The sequence below is a fragment of the Physcomitrium patens genome, chromosome 5, assembly GCF_059467195.1.
Source record: "Physcomitrium patens ecotype Gransden chromosome 5, ASM5946719v1, whole genome shotgun sequence".
NCBI classification, from domain to species: Eukaryota; Viridiplantae; Streptophyta; class Bryopsida; order Funariales; family Funariaceae; genus Physcomitrium; species Physcomitrium patens.
Genome location: NC_143414.1, coordinates 10,713,352 through 10,727,022, shown reverse-complemented (window position 1 = coordinate 10,727,022; position 13,671 = coordinate 10,713,352). Strand labels below are relative to the sequence as shown.

The following is a 13,671-nucleotide window of genomic DNA, read 5'->3' as shown; positions in this document are numbered from 1 at the left end:
GCTGGCTGGCTGACTGGCTGGCATGTGGGTTGTTGCAATGCAAGTACAGGGAAACGCATTGCGAACTCCTGAGGTTTGAAAAGAACCAAATATCTGCCTCCTCATCTGTGTATCGAATGGCTAATATCCGTATGGATTCACGCTTGGTTTGTCACTCCGAGAGAACAATCTGTGTATTACGAGAGAACAATCTGTGTAAATCTGTGTAAATCTGTGTAAATCTGTTCGTCCTTAACGTCATTTTGTCTCAAATGTGGGTGGCCAGTATACACAATATTCACAGTGAGTGTAGGAAGTTGCAGTAACGTACGCAGTGCAGACACGGGAGGGAAACAGCATAGCACACAATTGCATGAAACAAATTAGAATACCATTCAGAACTACAGACCTCTTTGTACGATAGCATCCTCTTATTTTGCTTTAAAATACACCTGAACCAATCGCTGAATTAATGACTCGGTCACAAGCCAATATTCCAACGCGATTAACATCTAGGATCACTAATCATTACTCCGCCACCAACCTACAAAATAAAGGCCTGTGAATTCCTTATCAGGGTTATTTCCCAAGGCCATTAGATGAATGATTAATGTACAACTTTGAATGTATCTAGACTTCAGAAGGCTCGAACTGGAAGGCTATTGAAACGCATGGAAATGATGCGTTAAATCCTCAGGACGACAACTCTGGCCAACAGGTAATGAGAACTTTAATACTGCTTCTTTGACCATCTTCATTGATACTGATGGGTGCAGGATATGCGCAAGCAGCTCCACGCCCTCCACAAGCCTTGGACCAGGAAAGCTGAAGCAAGAATGGTCACATATGTACACTTCCCTCCTCTCCACCGCAGGGATGGACCAGAATTCCGGTATGCGCCCAAGAATCTCAACCTGCAGACACATACCAGATGATCGACTTCATTATAATCTCGATCAATTAAAAAATTCAAGCACAAAACAGGAGGAAAAGTTCAGATGTAAACTGCGTTATTTCCATATTTTAACGATAGATTTACAATGTTCTATTACCTGCCACCTGCAATTTTTCAACTTCCGCTAAAAATTCGTCAGAAGTGCACCACACTCGACATTCAAATTCTTGACAGTTTCCAGGCAGAAGTAGGATAGGACCAAAGGCGAGATTGGATATTCACCACGAATAGTTGAGAAGATACTTCAGAAGATTGAGTCAAAAGGAACAGAAGAAAGTGTACCTCTGCCAAACTTCGATCCAAGCTGGACCAGCGTGGTGCTAGGATAAGAACTTCTGGAGCATAAGCAATCAGTCGTTGAAAATGAAAAGTTTCTGGGGGACACCCAGGTTTTTGCAACCCTTCGGAACCTCCAGCAAGAGTCACCATTTCGAACGCCCAGTGCCCTCCCAATTGCAAAGGATCTATCCCTTGGAGTAGCAAAACCCGAGGCCTGTCTTGATTTGCCACCGAGGCTGCCACACGCCGAAGCCGGGCTCGGAGTGAATCAACCAGCAAGCATGCTTCAGAATAGAGACCAACAGCTTCTCCCAGAGTCATTATTGAAGCTAACATATCAGTTATCTGCAACATCAAAGAGAAAATTTGCATAAGATAAGGATCCAAAAGCCAAGGTTAGCTAAGAAGCTTCAAAGGGTACAATATCAGAGCTTGACAGGGAGACACTGGATACATAGACATCAAAGGGGGGGGGGGATTAGGCTTGAAAGCATAAAACATAGTGTTCATACAAATTTTAAGTAGCAGAAAAAGTCCATTGACATTGTATAGTAGTCAAATACCGTTTTAGGGCTGAATGTGACCAATTTTGTGATGCTCTTGCTTACTATGCCAAGCTTAGCCAACATAGTGGTCAAAGTGTTATCATGCATATCGCATTGTTCACATGTATCCTGCGGTCGAAACAACATCGTCATTATTGTGTCACACCAAACAAAACAGATAATAGCTGCATACTATTAGGCCATAACATTTAAGAGTCAACTCCATGGAACGTAAAAACCAACAAGGGTCATCCACTGCCAGTAACCCTTACTTGAGAAATAATGAGGTCAGGTTTCGCTTTACTCAACCATGACACGTCCAACCGACAATGACTCTCCTTCTTGGCTGCTAGTGCTTTTAACTGTAGGAAAACAGTTGTTAAATATAAGCTTGCAGTACTATCCAATCAGGCACAGTACTCAAAAAAAAACACATGAAAATCTATCCTAGGGAAAGTGAGACATGTTGTCATTGACGAATCTAGCAGGCAATTAGGAGCCTAAAAGGATAAAGAAAAAGAAAGTATATAACAATACTGAACCTGAAGTAGACGTAGTTCGGATTCTTACCGCAAAGTCCACGTTCTTGCTGGACATGGAGCCAACATCTACTTTGCTCGAACACACCTGAATACGAGTGGGGAAGACAAAAAAGGAGTGAGAATCAAACGAAAAAAACTGAAAAATAAATAAATAAATAAAAATCACGTAATGTAACGCTAAACGAGAAGGTATCAGCAACTTACAATATGACGTCTTGATTTGACCCCAAGAGGCCTGTCGCACATATCCGTTATGGCTATCAGTCGATCTCCAACACCTGGCACCACCGGTCCACAGCAACACGCACGACTCAATAGCAGGATATAGCTTATTGAAGGCCAATTAAAGCAAGTATAACAGTTTGAAAAGCTCTAATCACACTACCTTCAATACAAGAAATTAAGGTCATGGCCTAAATAACCCTTTGCCAAGTCAATGCTGGTTCACTGATTCCAAACAAGCAAACTTAAGCAAAAAGCTTTCAAACAGAAAGAAGACTCAAGCTTACCAATATCTAACAAAATTTCGGTGGCGGAAGGCAGCAATGAAATTATCCTCTCGGGAAACCGCTTCGCGTTCATAGGTTTCCCTACCTTAGAGCTTAACTGCTGCCGTCCAGCATCTAAAGCATATTTTTTAGGCGTATGGCCATTCTGCAGCTTTTCTAAGGTTGCACGAGTTTCTTTATTACTTTCTGAGGCATCACTCTTGCGAATGGACTGATCGTTCGTACTGCTTGTGACTCTAACCATCGGTAAACCAGAGCTCGAGTGATGATTGCCATTGTAGGCTACAGTTTCCGACTTACCCACGTGATCAGAAGGCCTCATTCTTGTGGTTTCGTGCTGAATATGATCTGAATACTCACTAAAACTATTACCTCTATGGTGCCCTCTGTGGTGACCTACATTTAAACTATCATTACCATAACACTGACTGGCACCAGTGCTAATACACACTTCCGACTCAGACCTGACTAACCTACCATTTCCGCTTGTACTACGTCCCAGATCAAAAGACTCCGAACGCCGAATTTGCCCTGCTTGAGGACCTTCAAACATTACATCAGAAAATGCTTGGGGGGACAAAGATCTCATCCTCTCAAAGATCCGCGTATGAGAGCCCTCCTCTTGAGCAGTCAGAAGACTTCTGGATAGGTACTGAGGTTTTGTACTGCTTCCAGGAGGTTCAAGTTCAGTGAGTGTGATGCTAGAATGATACGGAACCAATTCCTGTGAAGCTTCCCCCAACGCTGCCGCTACAGCCGCAGCCGCAGCTGCCCCAGCAGCAGCAGCTGCTACAGGCCCTGCTCCTGCTACAGCTGATGCTGATGCAGCAGCAACAGCAGCTGCTTTTGTGGTATTTGTTCTGTGAAAAACAAAACGAAGTTTCAGTAATGAACATGAGAAGCATTTTAAAATAATAAACAACACCTAGAAGACCAAAAGTGTCTGGAATGGCAGGTGCAGTCAGAATACCTGCATCGTTCCACAAATGCAGGTGCCATTGTAGGGTTGCTGCCAAAGTGCAGGTGTACAAAACTCGCCATTGCATTTCCCTGCATGAATCCTTCGAGTTCCTCTCGTGCTTCGTCATAATCGATTTTCATCGTCAACCTGGACATTGATCACAGAAGCCTAGAAAAATTCAGATAAAATGTGAATATCAAGTGAATCATCTCACCTATTCCAATGGAGTTAAACTAGTTCGTTCAAATCAGTCTACCAGTCGCATGATTCGGGCCCAGCATCACAGGCAATAGCGACCCAGCGAAAATGTCTCACCCTCTTGGGCAATCAGTGACTTGATTCCCCGAAGGATAAAAAATCTCACTGGAGTGATACACTTGTCCACGAATTTCGCCGATGGTTGCCGGAAAAAGTACACATTCACTTCGAGGAGTCACCTGCCAGCAGCAATTATGTGTTGAATGTGTAAGAAGCGAAGTCCCAAATCTCTCTTGTTTTGCACACTGCAACAAGCTGTGCCCGCAGTATGCGGAGACAAATCACTCCAATCCCCCAACAAGTACTGGATCTCATCACTCGTATAAAGATCCCAGAACATAAAACCTCAGAGCTTATCACTGTTAAGAGTTAAAATCAGAACTGCTCTAGACTACACAAAGACTCGGACAAAAGAGGTCTTCAGATGCATTGCTCATGCAACTGAATAAGCGCAGACTGCTAACCTTTCACAAAAACTAATACATTGTGTCCATAGATAATCATGTGTGCCGAACCCTATCTCACCTTCACATAGCCTTCATGCTTGAGTGGTTGAGTGCGAATAGCGAAGGGGAATACTCCGCACATAGGAAATACCTCCCCATCAGAGCCCTGCTTGAGGGGGGGGGGGGGGGGGGGGGGGGGAACAAGGCCAGTGCAACAATAACGATTTAACCCCGATAATCGAACTGCCAACTATCTACAAGCATAGCCCATTCACTAGCCCAGAGAGTTTAAGCACAAACTACAACCATTGAAACAACATATCCAGGTACAGACGCAGCACTCAGTAAGCTAGAATATTCCTATTTGATAGAAGCGTCACAGGTGGAGTAAGAGGTATTGAGCAGCGTAGACTCTAATAGAAAATCTACCTCAATGGCTTGTGACAAGTACATGAGGCCTCCACACTCGCCATAGACAATCCCTCCCGCAAGTGCAAAAGCCCGCACAGCATATAACATTGGTTTGTTGGCTGTCAATCGCTCGGCATGAATTTCTGGATGACCCCCTCCAAAAATAATCGCGTCCAGCCTGGGCGGAAGCAAGTCCCTCAATGGAGAAAAATAAACAAGTTCTGCTCCAGCTTCTGCAAGTATCCATGTTCCATGGATGATGAAATCACGTAAGCGGCAATTGATTCCCATGGGTAGTGGCAGTAACACTCTCCACTTAGCCAAAAATACATTGGACCTCTGAAAACAAGCAGGAATTCTTGCTACTACTTGCCACTACTTGCTTGACAATGTCGATCATTGATTCAAACTGGATATTCATAAATATTGCAACAAGGTATACCTTCCAAAAGATTTAGATTGGCCTGGTAGTAGAAGCAGAAAGCCTCGTCTCGTGCAATTCCAATGCGAACATACTTCCCTCCAGGCGGTGACGCTGGTGATGCTGGTGATAAGGGACTACTACATTGGCTTGCCTCATCGCTCAACTCTGCGCTGCTATAGCTATTCAAGGGTTCACACACTCCAGCTGACTCCAAGACAGCATCTAAATTGATATACAGCTCTACCAAATCAGCAAGCTGCTGAATGCAACCCAATGACTTGCCCTCATCCTCCGTCAATTGTATGCCGAGGTGCCGCTGAGGAAGCTGAATTCCAGATACCTTCGGCAGACCTCCTAGAACCTGAATTCCAGACTCGGTTGCCTGCACAGCCTCTGTAAGCCATGCAGTATGAGCAGGGCTTCCAACCTGCCACATAGATTTTACCAAAGTTAGTGCTGTGAACCAAAAACTCATACTTTAAGGACATCAATCAAACACAATTAGCAAATTAAAATGTACCAAACTTGGTAACAACAATACCTTGTTGAACACAACACCAGCGAAATCAAGGGCAGGATCAAAAGTAGTATAGCCTCGGATAATAGCTGCCGCGCTGCGTGCCAATGTCCAGCAGTCAAGTACTAATAACACAGGTGCAGACAGAAGCTTCGCCATCTCGGCAGTGCTACCTACATCAGATCTACCATCCCGACCATCGTACAGGCCCATGACCCCTTCAACGATCGCAACATCTGTGTCGGCAGCTCGTGCCCTGAAACAGGCCAGGTTCACCTCCCTGCAGAGGACCGACCCATCGATATTCTTAGATCCTAATGCCGAGACGAATCGCGCGGTTGTAACCAGAAATGTTAGTTGACTGCACCGTGCATCATAACGATCCAAGCAAAACTTTCAAGCGTCACAAATTCTAGCCCAAAGTAGCAATATATAAATCACACAGTAGAGGGACATCATGTGACACAACCCAACACAGAAAAACAAATTGGAAGGACATGAGACTGCCTACAAAGATACCTGCTCAGCATCCAACTATCCAAGTTGTAGGAATTGCGACCTGTAGCAGCAGTGTGGTGCATTGGATCTAAAAAATCTGTCTTTATCACAACCAAAGTAAGGATTTATCTCATTAATATCCCTCTCAGCATCTGGACCTCGTAATACACATTTTGTGAGAAGCAAACAATGTAATTTCCTGTACGAACGTTGAAAATTGAGATAAACAATAAAATAAAGTATTAAAATAATAAAACAGAGAGCTGTGGCATTTCGCTAAGAGAGCACTGAAGTAGAAACACTGACACACCTGGCCCAATTTTAAAAGGCTGGACCCGCAACCCTCGTCGGGTGTAGGCTGCCATGAGTCCCACAGCAATTGAAGTCTTGCCAACCCCACTGCATGTCCCAGCCACCACAATGGTCTTCATGCTGACTTAACTCGTTATAACTCTAGACGATGCCACCTCTGGCCCCCGAGATACGCTAAACTACTGCCATTCGGATATTCTCAGCGCGATTCAAATCCCAGTTCTTCAAAGAGTAGCCAGTTTAAACATCTTTTGAATTTGAAACAGCAAAATGTGTCGGCACCAATTTGTGTAAACAATGGTGCTCTTTGCCTGAGCGCTGTGCAAGAGTGCTCGTTTGTTGTGCGCCCTAGCCTAATCCTGTACCCAAAGCTTTAGTTCCGGCTTCGGGAAGAGAATCCTTATTAGATTGACTGCACAGTTTTTTTCCCTTTGCACGGTTCATGTCGTTGCCACACGTCACTTATTTCGAACGATCTATGCTGCGAGAATAATGTCGTAAGCAGGAGCCCATAGCCTATTTACAATGCACAGCTCATCATTGTTTGAAAAACTCGACGAGGCAGGCAAGATTTCTTCCTCCTCGGTGTCAACCTCCAAGCCATCAATAGAACATGCCAAGAAGAAGCCCCTGGTTACAATCACCTGCTTCGCCGCTTCGCAAACATACTCTTTCCTGAGACAACGCAACCACAACAGAATTGATTGACGCGTTCAACTGGATAATAAACAAAGATACCTACCCCCACAGAATATTAAACCACAAGCTAGTCTCGGAGAAGGCGGATTTCTATGCGAAGAAAATTGCAAGATTCAACCATAACAGGGTTTGTACTCAACGGCACCTAATTATCCTCCTTTCTCATCATCCACAAAGTGCTCTCCAAAAAAGAACGTCTCACACACTTCTGAAATGCGAAAAAAACCTATGTGCAAAATTCAGAGAATTATCTCTTTGCTTTCCTCACAAGGCTCCTGCGTTCCTCTCATCCTCAAATCCTCTTTCACCACGATGACGCGGTCTTCTGGCATCCAAACCTGGCGTCTCTTCCACACCCTCTCACCGAGTGTCCACCACAAAAAGCAAGGACGCAAAAACGCCGCAAACCCGCCGAGACCCAGAGCCCAAGCCCGTAACTACATTCGAGGACTCCCCAAACGTCCAGCACTCATCCAGTGGAGGAAAGACACAAGAGCCAGAGCAGCCAGACACAGACAACGACTACCTGACGGAGAAACCGAGACCAGCACACATTGCCGACACCTTTCTGTTTCTGGACTCGGGGTCTGTGTGACCCTCTCTCACCTCATCACAGCCAGTACGCCTCCATCACAACCAGCCATACACCATCTCGCCAGCAACAATAACCAACAATCTACGCACCCCCACAGCACGTACTACATTCTAAATGCCGATTTGAATGATGGCTAAATCTTCTGCGCCTGGAAACAGCCAACAACAGAACGCTCTGTACCGAAAAATAAAAGGGAAGGGAAGCAGCAATCCTGACTCCTGTCTCAGCCCTCCCCTACTGCCGTGTGCCTTTCTCTAAAGGCGGAAAGGCGATGTGGGTCATTGCTGCTCACGGCCAGGGAGGGCCTGGCCTGCCCGGGGCCATGGTGAGGCACTAACCAACAGGATTGGGTGACCGCAAAAGAGGCAGATTTTTGGACCAGATCTGCGCCAACCAGACCGCTCCCAGTCCTCTCCGATCCAGTTTTGAAACTTTTGTCTTATAGCCTACTAATGAAGTCCCCCGTACTGGGTGGTGTGAATCCGGTTGCTCCCGGGAAGAATGTTCGGCTGAGCTGTGTGTGGGGATGATGCCGTGGGGAATCCGACGAGTCGTTCAAGTATGAAGCGAGATGGGATGGAATGTACGTAAGGATGCCAGTTATTCCATCATTTGCTCACGAGTGTTGGATATGGTACTTCGATGCCTGGCCCTTCCACACCACGCAGGAAGGACAGGGAACACTCCTCCGTCCGGGGGGTGTGAGTGGCGCTGGGCACGGGTGGCGAGGATTCCACACCCACCCAGATACTTCTGTGGGTGGTGCGCAGCGATTTGCAGTGCACTCTGCCGGGTTCGTGTGGTGGACCAGAGGCTGGAACTCCGACGTGGAGAATTGAACCTTGAAAAAAGAGAGCAGTGTGAGTTGTTTCTGAAGCCCTTTCCCTCTGGCTTAGAGGTACTGCAGCTGGCAGACTATGGCTTCGAAATTTGGTTGTGGGTTGTACTGACATCAAATTTACCTCTACAACCGTTACCAACTACATCTAATGCAAAAGTGTCTTCAAATGAATATATATATATATATATATATATACATACATACATACATACATCATCAAATTCTGTTTATTTCGACGTCACTGTTGATGACAGCAATGTTCTTTCACGAAGTCAATGTGTTCAGATTTTTTTAAAATAAACAAAAACGAAAACAAAGCAAAGGTCACGCCGCTCATTCTTATTTCTAAACCTGTATATACACGTTAATTGAAAATATCGGGATCCAAGTTCGATTTCCCAAGTTAATGCTTGAGATCTCTCTAAAATGGACAAGCGCGCTTAAACACAATGGGCACAATTTGTCGTCCACGTTCAATTAATACCATTCACCCAGTTTCATATTCTTCCAGGTGGGAAAAAGGTGATTCTCGGGTATTGTACGGCTGCTCAGCTTCCGCGATCTGGAATTTATGCGCAAACTTTCTGTTACCGAAGGAAAAAAGAGCTAAACTGTCCGTTTATATACTGTTTTACTGACCTTCCAAGAGTGCTCTAAATGAAGTATCAGATTGTGTACACGATGTTTTGTCATTACACGGCTGACTTACGTAGAGAAAAAAGCAATGTGGAGATTTGATGGACGAGGCAACCGACCACTATATGGTTAGGGAAAGGGTAATCCGGGATGAAAGCAAGTATACTGGCGGGAAATGGTTGGGTGGCATTATTTTCTCACCGGCGTTTACTCAAGAATCCAACTATCGAAGGGTCCAGTGCTGTCGCGGAGTGCTTGCGCAAAAGGGTTGCCTACTTTTCAGGGATTGAACGATCCAGAACGTTTTAGCCAACCGGAATCCCATGGGCAAATTGTTGGTGGCACTTGTTGGGTTTGTGGCTTAGACGGATGGACAAGGATCTGAACCGGGGACAGATGCTTTTGCTGTCTGCATGATTACCGTGCCTTGATTGCACGGGCGTTGTATTATGTAGAAGAACGCGACTACGCACCACTTCCTACAGTGTGTAAATCCATGTGCAGAAAATGCGCAACAGAACGTCCGCCACTGACCAGAAGTATCTAAAAACTGCATTCTCCTGATTTTGCAACTGTAGCGGTTCGATGGACGTGTCGCAATGGAAGCCATTGAGCCACAATTGTGGGCCGTAGGCATGTCAAGACAATTGTAAACAGCGGGGGGAATGTGTGGGTGAGTGGGTCAGCGCTACATGAGTTCGAAGGTTGGTGACAGCAAAATGCATGTATACCTTCCAAAGGTTAAAGTTCATTCGACGTCTGTTTCTGCATAATGTGCATGATATGATTTAGTCAATACGTTTGTAACGTTGAAAAGCCAATTTTCCTCATGTTATCAGAATTTCAATAAGATTATTATTGTTCCAATAATCTCCGTGTTCCTCGTGACTGTTGGTAAGAGATTTAACCTTTTGAATGCTCCAGCCACGCCTTGGCATGCCTTTAAAACAAAGTTTGTGGGTTACTTGAAGCCCAAACCGAGGCATGCCTTCAGAAGACGTCCATCATTTCCAGACAACGAGACCAACCTTAGTGTATCCGAGATGATAGGCGCGAACTACTGATAGACGAAAGAATTCCAAAGTAGAATACGGTACTAACAAGCACCCCTACTCTGCCGAATAGTTTCTTATTCAATGTATTCACACAATCAATTAAATTGTAGCGGATCCAGCGTCTTCCCACATCCAACCTTCCCAACACCTTAAGAAAAACTATTCTTTGTTACGTTCAATGCAAAAAAATCTATGTACACGTGCAATGTAATGCACAGAAACCACATGGTTTTGTCCTATCCTATTTACCCCACCGGGATAGAATGAGGACACCTACAACTGAAAAACAAAGGGAAGCAAATGAGGCTACTACTATCATGAATGCAAATGCCTGATTTGGCAGCTTCAAAGCTGTCTGCGTTTTCTTCAGAAATTTGTCAATTAATGGCGCAAAAGCAGCCGCTCCAGCTACTCGGAAGGGCCTTGTCACATTATTCCCTGTCCACATCAAGACCACTATCTGCAAAGTGGACATGGGACATCACATGAACGCTTTAGGGTAATTGCAAATGAGACGGGAAAAATAAGGCACAATAGGAACAGGAAAGGGAACATGCCTAGAGTAGCCAATATCCTTTTCAGAATGCACTGCAGAATTTAAACGAACAAAGAACATTCAACTTCACACGTAAAGGCCAAAAAGCTGGATCATATGTTATGTTGCTAATAACGACGGTAGTGTCTGAAAAAGGACCAATCGCCACAGTGATAGTCGATAGCGAGCTACTTGCTAACAGACAAGCAATCATTAAATTGTGGTTCTTCAATACCAGGCAGCAGTTGTAATTCTCTGCTTTTAAGATCTTGAACTCGAAGCAGATTGGAAGAACCCAGCTACTGTATGACTTGACAACTAACGCCTTCTAGCAATACAATCTTGTTGACAATTTCGACATGCGAATTCTACCGAAGTGAGGAAGTGATGAATAGTATCATGTTTAGCCACTTGAGTGCATGATCGCTAGTTGTGGATTCCTTTAGACTAAAAGGTATTGTTGTTTCGAAATTTGTTTAGGTTCTCAAGATATGAGCTATATGGCAACAGGCAAAGAGAAGAGGAAAAAAAAAAGGAGCTGCAGTTCAGAAGCACCAGAAACGCAACATGAAGATACGTACAGATAACTCACCCCAAGCAACGCCTTCAAATTGGCTGCAGGGTTTAGCCCGGTGCTTTTCTCGTAGCCTAGAAAGGCCAGAACAAAAAATGAAGTGTAAGTGACTCCATCAAAAATACCATAAGCGAGAACAGCTGCCAACCCCAGTTTTGCAACTTGTGCGCGCATTTCCGAAGCATTGGTCTGAATTCCAGTCAAAGTAACCACTCAGATATCAAGTTTTCAATCTTTCTACATCTCCTTACAGTAGTTGTTAATGAAGTGAACATATAAATGGTAATGCATATGGCAGTAACAATTCTAACTAAGCGAAATGATGTAAGAAAATAAAAGCAATAAAGAAAACATCGCAAAAAGTAAATAAATGAATAAACTAAGAGTACACCATAGAGTTCATCATAAAACAGAAGGCAAAAGCCAAGATAATAAACCTGCCAGTTCTTCCACCAGGATGTCAAGCTCTTCTTCCGTTCCTAGCCAAACCAGGTCAGACATTACCATTTAGAACAGTATCCTTGCGATACAAACAATGTGAATAAGAAAGTGCATAAAAGACATAACCGGTAGTCGCGTTCCAATTCATCTGAAATTGACACATAATATAGAATAGATCGAGTCGAAGATGCCTACAACTATACTTAGAAGTTCCAGAGAAGTATGCTTCTTTGACACGCGCAAAAACAAACGTATGTACAGTGTAATGAGTTAAAAAATCCCAGATCGAAAAGGAAAAACAAAACGAAACAAACAAACAAACAAACAAACAACAACGCTCCTAATTATCAACACTTAGGATAAAAACCACAGCATAACTTAGAATATACGCATTCGCCAATTCAATTCAAGGATTCACGATTTCCGTTTTCCAGGTCAAATGATCCCTAAGATCAAGACTCACTCCATGAAGTCTCAAAGTTTCAAAACGACATTCCGCGTATCTCTAATCAGTCAGGAAGGCAAACCTCTTGTTCCTGCGGAGACGGTGTCTCGGTAGGCGATGGTTCTAACTCATCGGAACCTGCCAAGGGAACGTCGCCAGCTCCACCAGTTGCCGCAGCAGCACAAACACACACAGGGTGCCTCGATTCCCGTCTCACCTGCACCCCACACCAATTGCTCAGTATCGCACCATTCGATCTCCTCACTTGCGGATTCATAAAACCACGAAGCCTGACGCCTGGAACATTATGTTTCCTGGACACACTTGCGGTGTTCAAACAGCGATGCGAGGCAACAAATGGAGACAACAGCCCTAATTGCATCGCCCCGGAAGCCATCGCCACGGCGAGTGAGGCAAATCTTCGTCCCCTTCAGAAAACTCAACTTATTCCACAACTCAGAGCCTCCACTGAATGGATGAAATTTAATTTCCGTTCATCGTTATTCCTTATCCATTGCTGGATGATTCTAGCACGAACACGCCTGTTTCTGATTATACGCGGGCCAGTTCACACCAATAGTCAAGACCAAGCAAATTTGAAGCAATCTACAGTTTTAAATGCAAAAAAAAAAGTTGGACTTAAACAGCGTTGTGAGGGTTAAGAGTTTACTTGATGAGATAGATGACTTACTTTTTTGAATCCCATATCATCAAATAACATATTTTTTTGGTGCCCAATGTATCTGTAAAATGTGCTTTGCAATATCAATACAATGATTTTTTCTTGACATTGTTTATGTGAAAAATACATCCTTGAGTTGAATACTATGCATGCAACAATCAAAGATATTAGTAGCATTATTTACTATAAAAGGGTGGATATTAAATTGACTTGGCTAAATCTTAAATCCATTAGTCAAAAATAGTTGAATATTAAAACATGCAGCACACTTCTTGGGCATTATAAAATTGTGAACTTTTGGTCAAGTTTTAACTTCATATGTTTGGGTGTTGAGTCCACTAGTAGGAAGGCGTTCAAAGTTATTTGCTTGAGTTAATGATCAAAATATCACTTTTGTTAGCAAACTTTTATTCCAAAGGAACTCAGACCAACTAGGAATAGGTATGGAGCAATTTCAAACTAAGAAGTCATAAATTGAGTTGATTAAAGATTTAAGTGGGTCAATTTAGTATTATTCAAAAAATACATTATA

At 43.8% G+C, this 13,671-nt stretch overlaps 2 protein-coding genes across 6 annotated transcripts; both read right to left on the bottom strand.

Annotated features, from left to right (window-relative positions):
• Positions 1 to 391: 391 nt before the first annotated feature.
• On the bottom strand, positions 392 to 8,230 carry LOC112282540 (uncharacterized). 5 transcript variants are annotated; one of them, XM_024520230.3, is made up of 16 exons: positions 7,942 to 8,230; positions 6,635 to 7,311; positions 6,346 to 6,421; positions 5,851 to 6,106; positions 5,328 to 5,736; positions 4,904 to 5,118; positions 4,554 to 4,640; positions 4,086 to 4,207; positions 3,780 to 3,917; positions 2,810 to 3,669; positions 2,505 to 2,578; positions 2,329 to 2,385; positions 2,031 to 2,120; positions 1,777 to 1,887; positions 1,217 to 1,558; positions 392 to 893 (listed from the first exon to the last, which is right to left on the bottom strand). In XM_024520230.3, exons 2-16 carry the CDS (start codon positions 6,753 to 6,755, stop codon positions 639 to 641), a joined length of 3,213 nt encoding a protein of 1,070 aa, XP_024375998.1. In that variant the 5' UTR covers positions 6,756 to 7,311; positions 7,942 to 8,230; the 3' UTR covers positions 392 to 638. The 5 variants fall into 5 exon arrangements, with proteins under 5 accessions (XP_024375998.1, XP_090106607.1, XP_024376002.1 ...); XM_090250481.1 differs by having other exon boundaries at positions 6,346 to 6,425; positions 7,562 to 8,182; XM_024520234.3 differs by having other exon boundaries at positions 6,346 to 6,425; positions 7,942 to 8,106.
• Positions 8,231 to 10,611: 2,381 nt separating this feature from the next.
• Positions 10,612 to 12,864, bottom strand: LOC112282032 (uncharacterized). Its single transcript, XM_024519154.3, has 4 exons — positions 12,540 to 12,864; positions 12,009 to 12,050; positions 11,590 to 11,760; positions 10,612 to 10,922 (listed from the first exon to the last, which is right to left on the bottom strand). The coding sequence occupies exons 1-4, from the start codon at positions 12,852 to 12,854 to the stop codon at positions 10,704 to 10,706; spliced, it is 747 nt and encodes a 248-aa protein (XP_024374922.1). The 5' UTR covers positions 12,855 to 12,864; the 3' UTR covers positions 10,612 to 10,703.
• Between the last annotated feature and the right edge of the window lie 807 nt (positions 12,865 to 13,671).

Excerpts from the sequence above, each read along its gene's own strand:
- LOC112282540 (XM_024520230.3), bottom strand. The coding sequence starts at position 6,755 with ATGAAGACCATTGTGGTGGCTGGGACATGCAGTGGGGTTGGCAAGACT. Across the intron at positions 3,670-3,779 it reads GCATTTGTGGAACGATGCAG|AACAAATACCACAAAAGCAG; the intron begins GTATTCTGACTG and ends TGTTTTTCACAG. Across the intron at positions 2,386-2,504 it reads TCAAATCAAGACGTCATATT|GTGTGTTCGAGCAAAGTAGA; the intron begins GTAAGTTGCTGA and ends ACTCGTATTCAG.
- LOC112282032 (XM_024519154.3), bottom strand. The coding sequence starts at position 12,854 with ATGGCTTCCGGGGCGATGCAATTAGGGCTGTTGTCTCCATTTGTTGCC. Across the intron at positions 12,051-12,539 it reads CGTCTCCGCAGGAACAAGAG|GAACGGAAGAAGAGCTTGAC; the intron begins GTTTGCCTTCCT and ends TGGTTTGGCTAG. Across the intron at positions 10,923-11,589 it reads ATTTGAAGGCGTTGCTTGGG|ATAGTGGTCTTGATGTGGAC; the intron begins GTGAGTTATCTG and ends TCCACTTTGCAG.